General features: G+C 33.9%; 1 protein-coding gene across 4 annotated transcripts in view; it reads right to left on the bottom strand.

The window, feature by feature from the left end:
- The window catches only part of MIPOL1 (mirror-image polydactyly 1), a 328,723-nt gene that overhangs the window by 151,025 nt on the left and 158,718 nt on the right, over window positions 1–18,980 (bottom strand). For all 4 annotated transcript variants that reach the window (XM_045450737.1, XM_045450735.1, XM_045450734.1 and 1 more), the window contains one exon: window positions 12,001–12,108. In XM_045450737.1, the coding sequence (XP_045306693.1) occupies window positions 12,001–12,108 (108 nt within the window). The remainder of the gene's footprint in view (window positions 1–12,000; window positions 12,109–18,980) is intronic.

Below are 18,980 nucleotides of genomic sequence, written 5' to 3'. Positions count from 1 at the left end.
GAAAGAATCTTAAGTAGGTTCCACACTCAGCACAGAGCCTGATGCGGGGTTCAATTCCACAACCCTGGGATCATGACCTGAACTGAAATCAAGAGTTGGATGCTCAACAGACTGAGTTACCTGGGCACCCCTGCATTTTTCATTTAGCCATTCTACAGATGTGACATGGTATTTCATTGTGGTTTTAATAGATGCATAAAATTTAAAAGAGAAATTCAATTTTAAAAAGTTTTAAAAATAGTAACATTAAAGTGCAAGGTTTTGGGGTCCTTGTCAAATATTCTGTCAAATATTTTAACCCTGAAAATGAGTCTAGGAATTTGAATTTAAATGTTCATTCTGTTATTCAAGTACTCTACTTCTAGAAATCTATCTTGAAGAAATACCATACAGTCTTTAAAATTTTAACTTACATGTATCTTTTCTCAGGAAACTATTAGAAAGTGTGCTCCATCAAAATGAAAAAGTCAAGCATGAAAAAAATGAGATACAGGAAACAGGTGATCTAACACAGGAGAAATTAAAGGTAGCCACAGAATGACACTGGAGGTAGGTTCCAAGACTAGTAATGTCTTATATAGAATAATCAGTTCAGATCCTCAAACAAAAAAAAATAGTTTTAGGTCACCTGAAATATTTGAAGGTATTAACAAGATATTTTTATTTAGTAGAGAGGGTACAGACGTACTAGTGATAGATGTACATTATACAAACAAAAAAATCCAGACCATAATTCTGAGGAAGACATAATACTGAAAAAGAAAGGAAATGTGGCTTTATAAGAACTGTGAAGAGTGAAATATTTTTATCCTACTTGCAGGCTAACAAATTAGCCTGCCAGTTTCATGCATACTGGCAGAAGACAAGAATTCTGCGTTACAAAGAACTCTACTCAGACACAGCACAAACAGCATAAGCTTCCTGTTTGTATTGGGGGTCTCTGCCCTGCGACTCCCATGGGGGCAATGTGGAGGGGAACAGTTATATACTGCACACACAGCGGGACTGCATTACAGCTTAGGAACTCCAAACTTAGGGAAGCCAAATCTTTTATAATATGCTGCTAGCAAACCTGCCTGACCTTTGCTTCCGAGGGAGACATTGTTTTTTTTTTACATTGGACAGTAAACAAATCTGCCCTCTGCTACAGAGGGAGACACTATCTCTATCTTCCAAGGCTGTTTGCTAAGCAAATATTCTCTAGAACATATTTCAGAACAAAGGTCAATTGTGCCTCTGCTCACAGACATGTAGAAATACAAAAAAACCCATGGGAGAACTGTCACCCAGTTGATTTAGAGGGTCACAACCAGCACTAATCTAAGAGAAAGCTAAATCTTCATCTTTATAGTAGGAAGTCAATTAATAATAACAAAAAATGAAAACTAGTATAAGATATTCATTTAGGAATTTAGAAATAGAGTGCAAATACAGAAGGAACAGCTGAAAGAGCTGAGAGTGATTTTTTTCTGCGGAGCAGAAATCAGGAGAGATAAGGAGGCTGACTGTTATTTTTTTATTAGAACGCTTATGGAATCATTTGGCTTTTAAAACAATTTGCATTACTAAAACTAAAAATTTGAAAAAATAATCAAAATTTGTTTGCTAAGCTACAGTTAAATATTAAAATACACAAATTTTAAAATACACAGCATACTAAAATATACAAAAATATTTTTCACAGTGCTGCTCATAAAATGCAAAGCTACAAAAAACCTAAATATTTAATACTACGGGAAGAGTTACTTATGCTGCATCCGTACATTGCAAATTACGTCATACATTAAGGTGATATTTATAGAGTAAGTGTACTGGAGAATGCTTGTGAAGTGTTAAGTAGGGAAAGCTGGATACTAAATTGCATGTGTAGTACTAATTCACTTAAGAGATACTTATTCAATGGCTACTATATGGACTTGTAGGAGATCCAGCCAGAGCTGGTTTTCAGCTGCTATGCATAGATACAACCATACAAACTGTTAAGAGCTGGCATCTGTTACATTTGGTCAGTATCTCTTACTGTCAAATATTTTTAATATCATCAATAGATAAAAAAGTGCATAAAGTAACCAAAAATCCTTGATCTCATGGAGCAGTTATTTCTACCAAGAAAACAGAATATGAAAATAATAAATAAGTAAATGTATACTTCCTTAGAAGATAAGTACTCTGGAGTAAAAACAGGGAAGAGGATTGAGAAAATGCTTGGGAAGACCTCAATGAAAGGTGGCATTTGAAGAGACTTGAAGGAGTTAAGAAAGTAAGCCATGTGAATATTTGGGGGTGGGGGAGGGGTGGGGAGAGTGATCCTTGGGAGTAGGAACAGAAAGTACAAAGACCTTCTGATACAAGGGTGCCTGGTATATTTGTGGAACAGCAAGAAAGGAATGTGACTAAGTGAAGGATGGAAGGAGGAAACTGAGGTCCAGATCAAGAGGTCTTGTAGGTTTATCCTCAGGGTGAAATGGCAGCCACTGAAAGGTTCTTGGCAGAGGAGTAATATAATCTAATCTATATTTTAATAGGAATATCCTGGAGGCTGTGTTGAGAATAGAGGAGAGCAAGGATGGAAATAAGAAACCATTAGTAGGCTTTTGTAAAAATCCAGGCAAGAGATGATGAAGGCCTGAAAGACAGTAGTAGCAGTGGAAGTGATGAGAAGTGACCAAATTCTTGACATGCATCAAAAGTAGAGCCATGAGAATTTGTTTACAGATGGAATGTGGAATGTAAGAAAGAGAAATCAAGCCTAACTCTAGGATTTTGTTTGCTTCTCTCTGCCCCTCCCCCAATCATGCTCTCTCTGTCTCTCTCTCAAAAATAAACATGAAAAAATAAATAAATAAAATAAATGTTGATTTCAACTAGGACAGATTAAAACTGGTTTCTAATTTAAAAAACTTACTGATTGGGGCGCCTGGGTGGCGCAGTCGGTTGAGCGTCCGACTTCAGCCAGGTCATGATCTCGCGGTCCGTGAGTTCGAGCCCCGCGTCGGGCTCTGGGCTGATGGCTCAGAGCCTGGAGCCTGTTTCCGATTCTGTGTCTCCCTCTCTCTCTGCCCCTCCCCCGTTCATGCTCTGCCTCTCTCTGTCCCAAAAATAAATAAACGTTGAAAAAAAATTTTTAAAAATAAAATAAAAAACTTACTGATTATGTTGAGTTCAATCGTGTGCTAAATTCCAAGAGAAGAGCAACATGAAAAAGCTATGATCCCTTACGCTTAAGAAATTTTTGATTTAGAGATGACATGTAAACAACCAACTAATATTAGAGACAGAATTAAATAACAGTCATAACAAAAGTAAAGACCAGAGGAATTAAAAAACATGACATGTTTAGGAAGTAGTGGGGGATGGTTGAGGTTTATCAAAACTACAAAGAGAAATGGTAAAAAAAAAAAAAAGAAAGAAAGAAAGAAAAAGAAAGTAAAACACAAAGTAAAAGAATACAAAAACACTAATTCAAAGGGATACAAGCATATCTGTGTTTACTGCAGCATTATTTACAATAGCCAAACTATGGAAGCAGCCTAACTGACCACCAACAGATGAGTGGATAAAGATGTAGTGTGTACATATATATAATGGAACATTATTCAGCCATAAGAAAGAATATCTTGCCATTTGGAACAATACAGATGGAGTTATAGAGTATAATGCTATAAATCAGTCTGAGAACGACAAATACCATATAATCTCACTCATAGTGGAATTTAAGAAACAAAAGAGCAAAAGAAACAAAAAAAAAAAAGAGAAAGTGAGAGAGAGAGAGAGAGAGAAACCAAGAAACAATAGAGAACTGATGGTTACCAGAGGGGAAGTAGGTAGAAAGATGGGTTAAATGGTGATGGGGATTAAGGAGTGCACTTGTTGTGATGAGCACAGGGTGATGTATGGAATTGTTGAATTGCCAATTATGGAAATGTTGACTATAACAATGTATGTTAACTAACTGGAATTAACATAAAAACTTTAAAAACTTAAAAAAAATAAAAAAGACAGGAAGAAAAAGAAAAGAGAAAGAAAGAAAAAGAAAGAAAGAAAGAAAAAAGAAAGAAAGACGGAAAATAAAACGCAGGCTAAAATTGTAGTGCAGAATCTTAAATTCCGCACTTTGGAGGTTTGGATAATATGCTATACGTAATAGAAAGCAACTGAAATTTTTTATTTATCTGACCATTATTTTACTCTTGCCCTTGACAGTTACTTTTCTCTCTGTATATTTAAGGAACTATTCCCATTGCTGCTTTCTGGGTATTTAAGATATTATTCCATTATTACTATTGAGAAGTCAGTGAGTCTCAATGCCATTTCTTTGTTAAATATCTTTTTTTTTTTTTTAATGTTTTGGCTGTTCTTTATTTTTTTTCTTTTAGAGAGAGAGACAGAGTGCACAAGAGGGGGAGAGGGGCAAGGGAGAGGGGCAAGGGAGAGAGAGAGAGAGAGAGACAGAGAGAGACAGAGAGACAGACAGACAGAGAATCTTAACCAAGCTCCACACTCAGTGCAGATCCCAATGCGGGGTTCAATTCCATGACTCTGGGATCATGACCTGAGCCAAAATCAAGGGTTGGTCGCTCAACTGACTGAGCCACCCAGGTGCCCCAAATAGGTCTTTTCTAATGGTTGTTTTTTTAAGAGCTTTAGCTTTCACGTTCTGTAGTTTCTTCTAATTTATCATACTTAGAATTGATTTGATATTCCTAGATTTGACGCTTGCATCACTTGACAATTCTGGGAGATACTCACTCATGATTTCTTTGTATCTTGCCTTTCCCTGTTCCCTATATTATCTACTCTAGAATTCCAAATAGATTTTAGATCTTTTCACTCTATCTTTTGTGTCTTTTAACATTTTATATTTTTCTTTCTGGCTTTCATTTCCATACTTGGTTTAGATATATCTTCCAGTTCATTAACAGTTTCTTAACAATGTGTTAAACGTATTTGCTTTTAAGTTTTTTTATTAATTTCTGTAAATTCAATCCCATTTGGCTTTCCAAATTCACTTGATCATTTTTAGCTATTTTCCTTGTTCTTATTTTTAAGCATCTCTTTTTAAAGATACTACTTAAACATTTATATTATATTCTGTGACTGATAATTAGAATACCTAAACTATTTGTTGTTTTAGTATATGATTCTGCTGCCTTATGTTTTTACTAACTTTCATTAGAAGTGCCTTCTTCTCTTATGTGTTTTTTGATAGCTCTGGGTCTTTGAAATTTTATCTATAAGAAATATTAGAGGCTAATTGGAAGGTAATTTGCTTTGGTCTGTTGTCTATGGGTCCTGCCAGGGTAGGACTACTTCAGTTAAATCCTCAGCTTTTAGAGTTACACAGATAGCAAGAATTCAGGCAACCTGTGTGGTTCTAAAACCTGCCTTAAAGCTGGCCAAGGATGATGAATTCTGAGCAATTTCCTCTCCTCCACAGTCAAGAAAGTCAAATTCCTTTGTTACCTTATTTTGTATGAGGGGCTTGACTCTTGTTCACCTAAACACTAATGGTGTGGCCATTATGATACCAGCTTCAAGAGAGGGTATCTCATTACACTCTCTGGCTTAAACAGGCTCCAGGCTCTGCCTCTTGTTTGTCTTGCCCTTGAAACCATTAAAATGGAAAATTCACCAAGGTCTGACAAATGCTCTCAGAGTAAAAGACAACTTCAGGCAATCACTTACTTCTCATGTCCCCTGCTCTCATTTCTACTTTGTTTTAGGTCTTTGTAAATTCCTTATCTTCCTGTCTTTTCTATAATGTTGTTGTAAAATATACTTAAAATATACATTTTAGCCATCCTTTTTCATTGTTTTTATAAGGGTCATTCAGGGTCATTGTTGAAAATGCAAGACAATTTAAGTTTTTGAGTAGTGAAGTGTCCCTTCTGTTTTAGAATGATGGCTAATGAAAGTAACAACTGGTTAGAGAGGTGAGAAACCAAGGACAGAAAAGTTAGGAGGGTACAGGCATACTTTGGAAATATTGTATTTGGAAATATTCTAGACACCTGCAATAAAGTGAATATTGCAATAGGGCGAGTCAAATGAATTTCTTAATTTCCCAGCACATATAAGCATTATGTTTTCACTATACTATAGTCTATTAAATGTGCAATAGCATTGTGTCTAAAAAAACACAATGTGTATCCCTTAATTAAAAAATACTTTATTGGTAAAAAACACTAACCATCATCTGATCTTAGTGAGTTGTAATCGCTTATCACAGATTACCACAACAAATATAATTCTAATGAAAAAAATTGAAATATTGCACAAAAATTACCAAATGTGACACAGAGACAAAAAGTTGAAAAAAATGGCACCAAAAGACTTGCTTGGGATACAGAGGTGCCACAAACCTTCAATTTGAAGAAAATGTATTATCTGTAAAGTGCAATAAAATGAAGCACAATAAAATGAGATATACTTGTAGTATTATTATCTAGATCATGAATTTGACATAGGGTAGGGGTAGGACAATAAAAATAGAGAGGAAAATAGGAGAGAAATCATTGTTGCAGAATTGACAGGACTGAATGTCCGACTGCTTTGTGGTGGATGACAGCCTAAAAGAATATGAAGGTTATGTCAATTATATTAACCTACGTATCTAAGGAGTATGGTAGTATCATTAATTAATAGATGTTAATTGATCAATTTGGAAGTAAATAACAGAAAACTATTAGGTGATTTAAAATATAAGGTATATCTATTACCAGAAAAAGAAATCAGGGTATAGGTGCTTAATGTTCTCAAAGTAGCTCATTGGCTAAGGGGCTCAAAAATGTTAATGGCCAGCTTCTGGTGTTTTCTTCATGGCTATAAGATGGTTGATGTAGTTCCAGGCAGCAGTAAGTGTTTAAGGTAATAAGATGCCTGCTGTATCAGTCCTACATGAAGGAAACAAAAACTTTTCCAGAGACACTCCAACTTCTCTCTACCCTGTTGAATTCCTCTTATGTCATATTAGCAAAAAGAAAGGCTGAGAAAGTGTTTAACTTCTCCTGGTTCTATAGTAAAGACAAACAAAGGAGAATATGATTGGGAATAAATGTTAAGTCATACAGTCAATAGTGTTAGACTCAGGTCCTGACTTCTTTCTGGGGAGAAAAGACTTAGGGAGTCAAATTAGGGATTTGTTTTCAAACTTGTTGTGGTTAAGGAAACATTAAGATATCCAAGTGGCAGGGCAGACGAGATAGTCATTAAGATATAAATAACAGGTGATAGTGTAGGAATGGATGAAATTAGAAGAAACTCCAATAAGAAACTACAATAAAAGAAACTCCAAATGTTGGCGAGATAGTGGAGAAACAAATCAAATTCATTACTGGTAGGAATGAAAAATAGTACAGCTACTCTGGAAGATAGTTTGGTAGTTTCTTCCAAAACTAAACATTCTTATCATACAACCCAGCAATTGAGTCCTTGGTATTTCTCCATATGAGCTGAAAATTTTATGTCCACAAAAAATTCTGCAAATGGATGTTTACAGAAACTTTCATACTTCATTTTCATTTCATAGTCAAAGTTGCCAAATTCTGGAAGCAAGCAAGATGTCCTTCAGTAGGTGAGTAGATAAATAAACTGTGGTACATCGAGAAAATGGAATACTAAACACTAAAAAGACATGAGCTATGAAGCCATCAAAAAATATAGAGAAAGTTTAAATGAATACATAATGTATGATTCCAACTAAATGACATTCTGGAAAAGGCAAAACTATGGAGACCATAAAAAGATTAATGGGTGGCAGATATTGGGAGGAGAGAAAAATAAATAGGTAGAACACAGAGGATTTCTAGAGTGAAACTCTTCTTTTTTTTTTTTTTTTTAATTTTTTTTTTCAACGTTTATTTATTTTTGGGACAGAGAGAGACAGAGCATGAATGGGGGAGGGGCAGAGAGAGAGGGAGACACAGAATCGGAAACAGGCTCCAGGCTCTGAGCCATCAGCCCAGAGCCCGATGCGGGGCTCGAACTCACGGACCGCGAGATCGTGACCTGGCTGAAGCCGGACGCTTAACCGACTGCGCCACGCAGGCGCCCCTAGAGTGAAACTCTTCTATATGATACTGCAGCAGTAGATACATGTAATGTACCTTTGTTAAAATCTGTAAAATGTACAGCACTAAGAGTGACCCTTAATGTAAACTGTGGACTGTGGGCAAAACTGATATAGATTCATGGAGTGTAACAAATATACAAATATGGAGCTGGATGCTGAGGGCATTTACATGTGTGAAGGCAGGAGGTATGTGGGAACTCTGCACTCTCTGCTTAATTTTGCTGCCAATCTACAACTGCTCTAAAAAAAAAATAAATGAATAAAGATTTTTTTTTTTTAAGAATAATAAGGGACTTATCACACAACTTGGGAATAGGTAGAAAAAGAGGCACCAACTAAAGAACACCATTCGAAGAAGAAAAATGATATAGCAATAGAGAACCACAGGAAAGTATTTCAAAAGGGCAGGGCCAACAAAATTGAAATGTGTTCTAGTTACACTGACTGGGATGCTGAGTAGAATAAAGAATAAGATTCACAGGTTTAATCACCAGAGGTCATTTATAATCTAAGAAAGAATGGCTTTCAATGGAATTACAGTGGAGAAGTCCAATTGTAGGAAGTGAAAGACATATGATAAAGAAGGTAAATAAATAAAATGAAAGAGGAAAAGAAGGCAGTATACGTGAAATTTCTCAATAAGTTTGATGTCTGCATATTTATGGCTGATCTAAATTTATTTAAAAATATTAAATATCCAAAACTGTGTTCCTCAAGAAAGCAATTTCCTCACATAAATGGATAAAATGTACTTTAAATGAGAAAATAAGCTTTTATTAAATTAACTATTATGCTATAGACTGGTATCAGTATAAATTTAGCCCTTTATCCCATACGTACCAGTGTGTTTTACTTGTTATTAGGGAAAAAGGCAAACGCTATAAAATTAGGGGGAAATTCCATCTTAGCAAATTTAGCTGGTATAATCCCATGCTACTTTAAAAATAATGTATAGGGGCGTCTGGGTGGCTCAGTCAGTTGGGCGTCCGACTTGAGCTCAGGTCATGATACCGCGGTCCGTGAGTTTGAGCCCCGCGTCGGGCTCTGGGCTGATGGCTCAGAGCCTGGAGCCTGCTTCCGATTCTGTGTCTCCCTCTCTCTCTGCCTCTCCCCCATTCATGCTCTGTCTCTCTCTGTCTCAAAAATAAATAAAACGTTAAAAAAAAAATTTTAAAAATAAAAAATAAAAATAATGTATATGATCACCAAATAACCAATTTTATCCTTTACCACCAGAAGTAATTTAGAAAGAATTCCCAGGTTATCAGAATAAACAAAGATTTATTATTTGAACAGCACTATAATATTAAAAAGTATTTCTTTGTATGATAATCATGTATTTGCCTTAATCTACTGGAAAGTCCTATATAATGTATGACCAATATCTTGGATTTTTCCCAAACATATCACTAGGACTGTTTTCCTTTATGAATTTCAGCATTACACAATTAAATAAAGCATAAATTTTTCAGCTCTCATCCTAATCAAATTTACCTTTTACTGATATCAATAACAGTACTTTTTATAATAAAATACTAGAAATATTATTGACTGACTGAAGGTCCCTAGAGACAGTGACTCTTTGAAAAAATTTCTCCCTAGGGGCGCCTGGGTGGCTCAGTCGGTTGAGCGTCCGACTTCGGCTCAGGTCGCGATCTCACTGTCAGTGAGTTCGAGCCCCACGTCGGGCTCTGGGCTGATGGCTCAGAGCCTGGAGCCTGCTTCCATTCTGTGTCTCCCCCTCTCTCTGCCCCTCCCCCGTTCATGCTCTGTCTCTCTCCGTCTCAAAAATAAATAAAACGTTAAAAAAAAAATTAAAAAAAATAAATAAATAAAAATAAATAAAAAATTTCTCCCTAAAGCTTATTTACATTGTAACTAAATATTGAATGAGTTAACAAACACAAAAATAATTGTAAGTGTGCCATAAAAGATAGGCATACTGCTGAGAAAGTACACAAACAACTGATTCATTAGACAGCTTGATAATAAACTTATTATTCAGAACTTATATGGCAACTTGAAGATACAGAATGCAACACCCAAAGCACCAAAAACAGAACAAAATCCCTAGAAGGTAAGAATAATTTTAAAAAATGATTCAGAATAAAGCAGATATATAAAATAAATTCGAGGTTTCTCATGAGAAAATTGGCATAAAATAACTAAAAAAAGGATTCAAACGTAGCTTTGTTTATATATTGTTTTATATAGTCCATAATTTATACAGATTTCTATTTTATAGGGGTTTTGTTTTGGGTTTATATTTCCAGGGGTTTTTTTGTTCTATATCTTACCTTCTAATTTTAATAACCTCTTAGAAATGTACATTTCTTTTTCTCCACAGATAGCAGGTGCCATTTAATTCAATTTATTTTTTATATATTTATTTTATTTATTTTTTATATGAAATTTATTGTCAAATTGGTTTCTCTACAACACCCAGTGCTCATCCCAACAGGTGCCCTCCTCAATTTAACATAAATACACAACAAAAAATCCAGAAGAAGGACTATGGTATTATTATGTACTTAACAGACTAGAATTTTAATTTTAGGTCTGTTTTACATAAGAATAGCCATATCATATATGGCACATGAAATCTGTCCCCTGATGCTGATAATAAATTGGCGTATATAATGTAAGCTGCCTTTAAAACAATCCTTCTTTTGATTTGCAAGTATACACTGGAAAAAATGATTATACTAAATTTTACTCAAATAATGTTAAATTCCTTGGGGTAATTGAAAAATGATCAAGAATCTAAATTTCTTTTCTTTCCCCCTTATTGCTCTAGTCTATCTATGAATTTGAGGGAAAAGAGGAAAAAGTGCATTAAACAATGACAACAAAGTTATCATAGGCTCCTAATTACTCACTGAGAATTTCAAAATGAAGCTAAACACATTTACAGAAAAATCTGACTTCAACCAAACTTCACACTTTTTGACAGACTAAAATATTTTCCACTTCCAAATGTCACCATTTTTCTAATTTTGGTAGATAATCCTGGCTTAGTGAGTTATCCTGCTAATGCTGTAATACTCTCCTGCAAACTGTAGCAAAAAGAGAATTTAAGAAAACAAAGTACAATTTTCTTGATAGCATATTTTTTCTTACTGCACAATCATGACAATGATGAATCTTTTCTGTTTCCTACAGATGTGGTTTTGTTTTTATTTTTAAGCAGTTAATGAGAATGTAAGCACCTTGAGGGCAGGAACCACTACTGTGTCATAGGTACTATGCTAGGAATTGGGACAAAGATGAAAAAGGAGAATGGAAAGTCATAAGTACAATAAGAAAAAAATATATAATTAGTAGAATAAAAATGATGTTGGATTTATTTTCATGATTATTGGATCTATACTAAAATGAAACAGAACCTCTTATCATGAAATGTACACTTGTTTCAAGTTCTGGTACACTATCTTCTTCCTTTTTTTTTTTTTTTTTTTTTTTTTTTTTTGTAATAAGTAACATTTTAAGTACTATTTCAATTCCCAAATATATTCACATACCCTTCAGGGAGAGTCACTTCTGTGAGTTAATAATATTACAAGATTAGTGTAATAAATATTGATGTGAAGAAAAGGCTCATGGTTTAATTTTTTTTCTTTTATAGTGTGGCCACTTTTTATTAACTACAAAAGGTAAAAATATATTGTAAAATCAGAAACAGAATGAACCCAAAGTACTAATATACCACCACTCAAAATTCAGAAAATATGTTGTTTTCATGTACACATAACACGAAATAAAATAATACCATAACAGAAGGGTGCTGTATCTGTGTTTAAAGAAGGGGTTGTTGGCAAACACCACAGCTCACTTCTGCGGAAATGTACACAACTGATATATGCAGCACAGAAAGCTGGCACCAAGGGCTTACAACCTTAATTTGCCTGTAAGAAGGAACAGAGATTTACCTTCAGAGCACGTTCTTGATTGTTTTCAGCAGTCAGATGTCTCATGTTGTTTGCTGAAGTCTGGTTCTGCTCTTTCAGATGATGAAGCTCCTGCTCTAGCCGTTTGCACTGCCACAAGGGAAGAATCCCATTAAGTAAAGGAGTTATAGCATTTTTTTTTCAAACAAGCCATATGAATTAATGTAAATAATACCACTGCAATCACTAAAAGACAAGGTATCTTTCACAATAAGAATAGTAAGTTAAAAGTAATGATGAATAAGAACAAAATAATATTGTTTATAGTACTCTGGCAATTCAATTGCAATTATCTTTTATTAATCTAAATATTACCATGAGTTAGAAAAATACTTTGTGCTTTCATAAAATTAAGATCAAACTACATTTAAAATTATTTTCTTCATTGATCAAATGGTTTTTATTAGGTATCTCTTGGCTGAATAAAAACACCTAAAAATCACATGGGGTTCTAAGTAAACCTCAATATGGTATTCTGTGATGAATTTTTATTAAATTTTTTAAAATAGCAATTATAAAATATGTATTAAGAGGTTTTCCAGATTTTTAGAAATATCTAAGGAAGCAATTGTGTAAGGAAGAAAGTAGCAACTATAGTGCTATAGGTTTGGAAACAACTAAGGAAACAAATGTTTTTCATTTCTATTTTGGCTAAACCTTATTTTTAAGTAAAACAAGTGATAACAAACATGAAATGACATTCTGACCTACAGGAAATATATGAGAATATAAGTAAGAAAATAAATGATAAATAAAAGCATAAATGGGCATCTATGTTAAAAAATAATTGAACTATGACATTTGAATACAAGACCTTCATATAAATATATCGAACATTTTACACAATAATTATAAAGTGATGTGCTGTAATTCAGGACCATATCAAGATACATGGGGGGATTAGCTAAAGGAATAAAGTACTAAAGCCATCTTTCAGGAAAAAAGTTAAAAAAATCACTCCTTAATTTATCTATTTGTAAGTTAGAATATTTAAGGGATGCCTGGCTGGCTCAGTTGGATAGAACATGGGACTCTTGGTTGTGATTTTGAGCCCCACGCTGGAAGTAGACATTACTAAAAGATTAAACTTAAAAAAAATTAGGATATTTAAGTAACAACCAGTAAGTAAATACCTATACAAAGTTAATTCTAGATTAGTTGACAAGTGGCTAGTTGTCCTAATGAATTAAAAATCATTACTACAAAATAATCAAGATACAGTCATAATCCAATTTGGCATCTAACATTGATTTTTTTGCCTCTGACCTCTATAATATTTAGTCCGTATCAGTATTTCTCAAACCTTAGTAATATACAAATCTTTTTATATTTTTTATTTTTTTAAGTTTGTGTATTTATTTTGAGAGCGTGCATGCGCACATGTGCACGTGAGCAGGAGAGGGGCAGAGAGAGGAAGAGATTTACAAGCAGGCTCCGTGCTATCAGTGCAGAGAGCAGGGCTTTGATCCCATGAATTGTGAGATCATGACCCTAACCAAAATCAAGAGTTGTGATGCTTAACCGACTGAACCACCCAGGCGCCCCGCAAATCCTTTTAAAAGAAATGTCATACCAAACTGCTGATATTGACTTAAATTATAGAATGATGTTTCACAATACAACATTGAATATACATGCCTCATGCATATATAACACAACTATAAAACCAAAATATATTTATAAATGAAGTAAAATAATAATCACAAAATCAAGATTTTTAAAATATTAATTTACCAGATAAAGTTTTGTTGAAATTAAGTTCTGCAAATATAGTGCTGACTATATTATAGTCAAATATAACATAGTGGCAGATCATTTCATGTTGCCATGAATATTCCAACATGTGCTGTGTGACAACTTGAATCACTTATCACGTTTTTAGGGGTGCCTGGGTGGCTCAGACAGTTAAGCATCCAACTCTTGATTTCGGCTCATCTCATGATCTCATGGTTCATGGGATCAAGCCCCACTTTGGGCTCTGTGTGACAGCATGGAGCCTGCTTGAGATTCTCTCTCTCTCTCCCTCTCTCTCTCTCTCTCTCTCTGCTCCTACCCCACTCACTCTCTCTCTCAAAATAAATAAATAAGATTTAAAAAAATTACTTACCACATTTTAAAAATGATTTGAGTGAAACCTTTGTGACATTACATCATTTGGCCTTCATTTGGAAGGGACACATGATTTACACATGATTTATATCTGTCCCATTTTGCCTGTAACAATTCAAATATTTGCTCATAAATGCAACCAAAACATATATATGTTTTGTGAAGACACAAATCATGAGGCATGAAAACGAGTAAGACATAGCAGTGAGCATCACAATCCAGCAGAAGTATTCTTTACTAGAATTAACCTCTACATTTTCAATTGATTTTAATACAAAATTATTACATATTAAGTACTTAAACGGAATGACTATGACTTATGAGGTTACAAATGTGGGGGAGATAATTTTGGCTATGGGATAAAAGAATGTCTCATGGAGCTGATGACATCTGAGTTGGGCTTATTCGGGGAACATGATTTTATAAGTTGAATGAAGGAAAGGAGGAAGAACACAGGAGGAAAGGTAGAAATGTCAAGGGTGTGCTTGAAGAAAGTGAGAAATCATGGTCACAAGTTGACCACCTATTTAAGTAAGGAAGTAAGTAGGAAATCAGAAATAACCCAGGGATAGAGACTTCTTTCCTACTTACATAATACACAAAATATGAAACACTGTAGTCAAACAGAGAAGTATAACTTAAGAACAATAAAGCTACTGTTGACCTGAGGGCATTTATCCACATTGCATACTTGGGCTCAGTTTCCATGGCCATGAAGTACAAGAGGGATAGAAGATAAGGCCCAGGGACCACTCAAACTAGCAAGTGTCCTAAAGGACTACACTTTCAAGTTGTTTAGTGATCCTCCCTACTTTAATGAACGAAAAGAAAGAAGACAAATGCTAGAGAAAATGCATGTTGCTAGATCAAGTATTACATAACATCTTCCATGGTTTTAGAGTTTCATTTTGAACTAACATAATTAAAAATAATACTTTCCCTGATCATATTCTGCCAAATATTAATATTCTTAAAAGTTGTAATGAATAAATTGAGACTTAGGAGATTTCTTACATCTTTTAAACTTAAAAAACATTTTTTTAATTGAACTTAAGTAAACGCTATCTGTATACTGTTACAGTGCCCTTGGGAACTAGGGCTCACATCAAATGAGACGAAAATAAAGACGAAAGATAAAATACGTAAAAAACCTTTTAGTTCAGAAATTGAACTGAAGAATCAGTATGAGGATACAAAGGGTTTTACCTTTAAAAAATATGTGTGTTTGTGTATTTCCTAGTTCTGCCCATTGAAAAAGATAGAAATAACAGGAAATCCGGTAGCAATGAGTACTTTTAGCACCTACCCTATGAGTTTCAAGTACCATTTCCTACTAAAAATATAGGACTCCATGGATATATGGCTGACTCCAGGTCTGGGACAAGAAATATAGAATATGATCCAAGAACACATGTTCTTAGCAGAAGTTTTGTATTAATCAGGACTAAGAAATTATCAAAGAGACTCAGAAAGCACTCAGTAGAAAACTTGAAAAGCTCTCCTGTAGCTAAAGATGAGACAATATGATCACCAATAGGGATAGTAAGTGAAATATATTGTAACACACAGAATATGTTTAAATTATTAAATTTATAATTACAATAAAATTTTTAAAAAACTAATTAGCACTGTGGGGGAATTTATAAGCCAAGAATTTATCTACCCTTTCTTATATAAACTTTACCACTGGGTAGTCAAAGAATAGATAAGAAAATGGCTATGGAAGCATCCAAGCTAATAAAAAAGAAAAAAAGAGTATTAGAATATCACAATTTTGAAGTCATTAATAAACTAAGAGATACTAATATACTGAGATCATTAATAGACCACTGAGACCTGTTAATAACTCACGTAGTTCTTTCACAAACCAACATGTATTCCCAGATAAAACACAAAACTACCTGTAAAGCAGTCTTGGTAACAAACAGTAATCTAAATCTGATCAAGCCTATAGATACTTACAGAGAAGAGAGGAATACATTAAATGACACTGCAGAGATGCAATCAATAAACTGGGAAACTACAAGAAAACAGACTCAATGTGTTTAAAAAATAAACTCCAAGGACAAAAAGAGATAGAAAGGGAATCTATAAATTAAAAATAGTGTTAAGAGTCAATTCAGTCATTTGCAATGTGTAATTCTTATTAAATACAGATTCAAACAAAGAAGAAAGTTATGATATTTATGGAATGACTAGAATTTGAAAACTGATCAGATGCTTCACAATACTCTTTGTTAATATTTTTGTTGTGATAATGATACTGTGGTTATAAGCAACAGTTCATATCTTTTAGAAATACACAATGTAAGGGGCGCCTGGGTGGTTCAGTTGGTTAAGAGTCCAACTTTCAGTTTCAGCTCAGGTCATGATCTCACAGTTCAGATCAGGTCATGATCTTCACGAACTCAGGTCATGAGTTTGAGCTCTGTGGAGGGCTCTGGGAGAGCCTGCTGGGATCCTCTCTCTCCCTCTCTCTCCGCCCCTCTCCTCATTCACTCTCTCTTTCTCTCAAAATGAATACACTTAAAAAAAGAAAAAAGAAATACACAATAAAAGTTACAGATAAAAAGAATATTATATCTGGTATTTCCTTCAAAATAACATGAGAAAGAATAAATGAGAGGGGGATAGAGATAAAAAAAAGATGGACAGCTGTAGCATGGTAAAAATATCTCAGGGGCTCAGAGATTCTGTGGTCTGTAGGTTCACTGATAAGAAAAAAAGGATTAAAATTTTCTCTATAAACAAACAATTAATTCTACAGTGTGAGTGAACTAAACATATAAAATATAAAAATTGTTATAAAAACATAAAAAATATAAAAATTTATAAAAATTATCATAAAATGATTTGGCCCATTTTTAATACAAGATCTGTTTTCAGCAGTAATTTCCTTTTACTTGCTGTTGTAAATAATGAAGAATTATATCAAGCAGATAATACATTGTTTCACACTGTTTTACTCTATGTGCTCTTTCCGAAAGATTAATATGCCTTAAGTTTTTAACAAAAAGTTTTCTAATATTGTATAAGTTTTTAACAGCTCCCGTTTCTCCTGTACAATCTGGTTTCAGTCACGGACCATTTTGACTGCATACAATCAAATGTCACTCCACTTGGATGCTATACAATTCTTTCCTTTGCAGACAAAAAATAACAACAGACTCTTCCAGTCAAAACAGACGCTACACTTTGGTGTCAATGTGAATTATGTACTTTGAACTGCAGATGTTTGGAAGCACTTAGGACTATATAAATAAGTTTTTATTCTTCTTAATTTAGAACAATCTTTAAAAATCACTTCATTTTAGATTTCAAAACAGTAACTAGAATGCTTTTGTTTCATTGCAATAACTTGGAATAAAGAGTTTTCAAATTCAAAGGGTAACTTGTTTCTTTAAAGCCTCGGAAAAATATCAATAACAGTTTAAATCAATATTTAAAACAATAATTACGTGAACGAGACACTAAAGCCACATGTACTATAGCTGATATGTGTGTATATACACACATGCACACACACATAAAACATATTTAAAAACATATATTCAGTAAATATTCACTGAGCCTCCATTAGACAAGATACAAGCACCCACCAGGCAACATGCCACACAATGACATATTTCTACAAATTTGTACATATATATCTTAATTACATATATTCATTTCAAAAACACCATAAGAAAGTAAATAACTAGGGATTTAGTAACAAACACAATTTTTAGTCCTTTTAAACTACTGAGTTATTTAAAAAAAGATTAAAGAAACATTTTATTTTTTTCTTAATGTTTATTTTTGAGAGAGAGACAGAGACAGAGTGTGAGCAAGGGAGGGGCAGAGAGAGAAGGACACACAGAATCTGAAGCAGGCTCCAGGACCCCGAGCTGTCAGCACAGAGCCTGACATGGGGTTTGAACTCACAAACTGTGAGATCATGACCTGAGCCAAAGTCGGATGCTTACTGAGTGAGCCACCCAGACACTCCAAGAAACATTTTAAACAACAAAGTAAAAGGATTAGTAAAGATGACAATTATCTTAAAGGTATCCACATGTATGCAGGTATCTATTTAGTATGCTGTTATTAAAATATTATTTTTGTAATACTATTTAAGTTTATTATGTGAGTTGCATTCATGAAAAGCTTTTCATCTGAAAAATCATAGTTTGCATCTCTATTTCAGAATAAAGGTTACTATACATACTATTAATCAACTCTTACAATGTACATATATTTTCATTTTCCTTGGCTAAATACCTAGAAATGGAATTGTTACGTCACAGAGTAGATATTGTTCCACTACATAAGAAACTGCCAAGCAGTTTTCAAAACTGGTTGTACCATCTTCTCCTCCCATTAGCAGTGGATCAGAATTTTGGTTGCTGACAACCTCACCAATAACTGTTGTGTCTGTCTTTTAAATTTCAGATGCCATAATTCATGTGATGTAGTATCACATTTAAATTTGTGTTTCCCTGTTCACAAATTATAATCTTTCCATGTGTTCATTGGACATTTGTGAATTTTCTGCCCATTTTTAGGGGAGACTGTTTATCTTCTTATGATCTATTTGAGGGAATTATTTAAACATACTTAATATTTAAGTCTTGTGTCAGATACATGAACTGCAAATATTTTCTCCCATGCTGTGGCTTATCTTTTCATTTTCTTAAAGTTGGCCTTTGATGATAGCCTTAATGTTGTTAAAGGCACATTTATCAATTTTTGCATTATGGTTAGAGCTATTTCTGTCCTTTCTGAAATGCTCCCCTCACTCAGTGTAATAAAGATATTTTCCTCAAGTTTTAGTTTTCTTGCTTAGGTCTACAATCCTCCTTGACTTTAATTTT

This window comes from Leopardus geoffroyi, chromosome B3 (assembly GCF_018350155.1).
Source record: "Leopardus geoffroyi isolate Oge1 chromosome B3, O.geoffroyi_Oge1_pat1.0, whole genome shotgun sequence".
NCBI classification, from domain to species: Eukaryota; Metazoa; Chordata; class Mammalia; order Carnivora; family Felidae; genus Leopardus; species Leopardus geoffroyi.
This window is presented reverse-complemented; position numbering and strand designations above follow the sequence as displayed.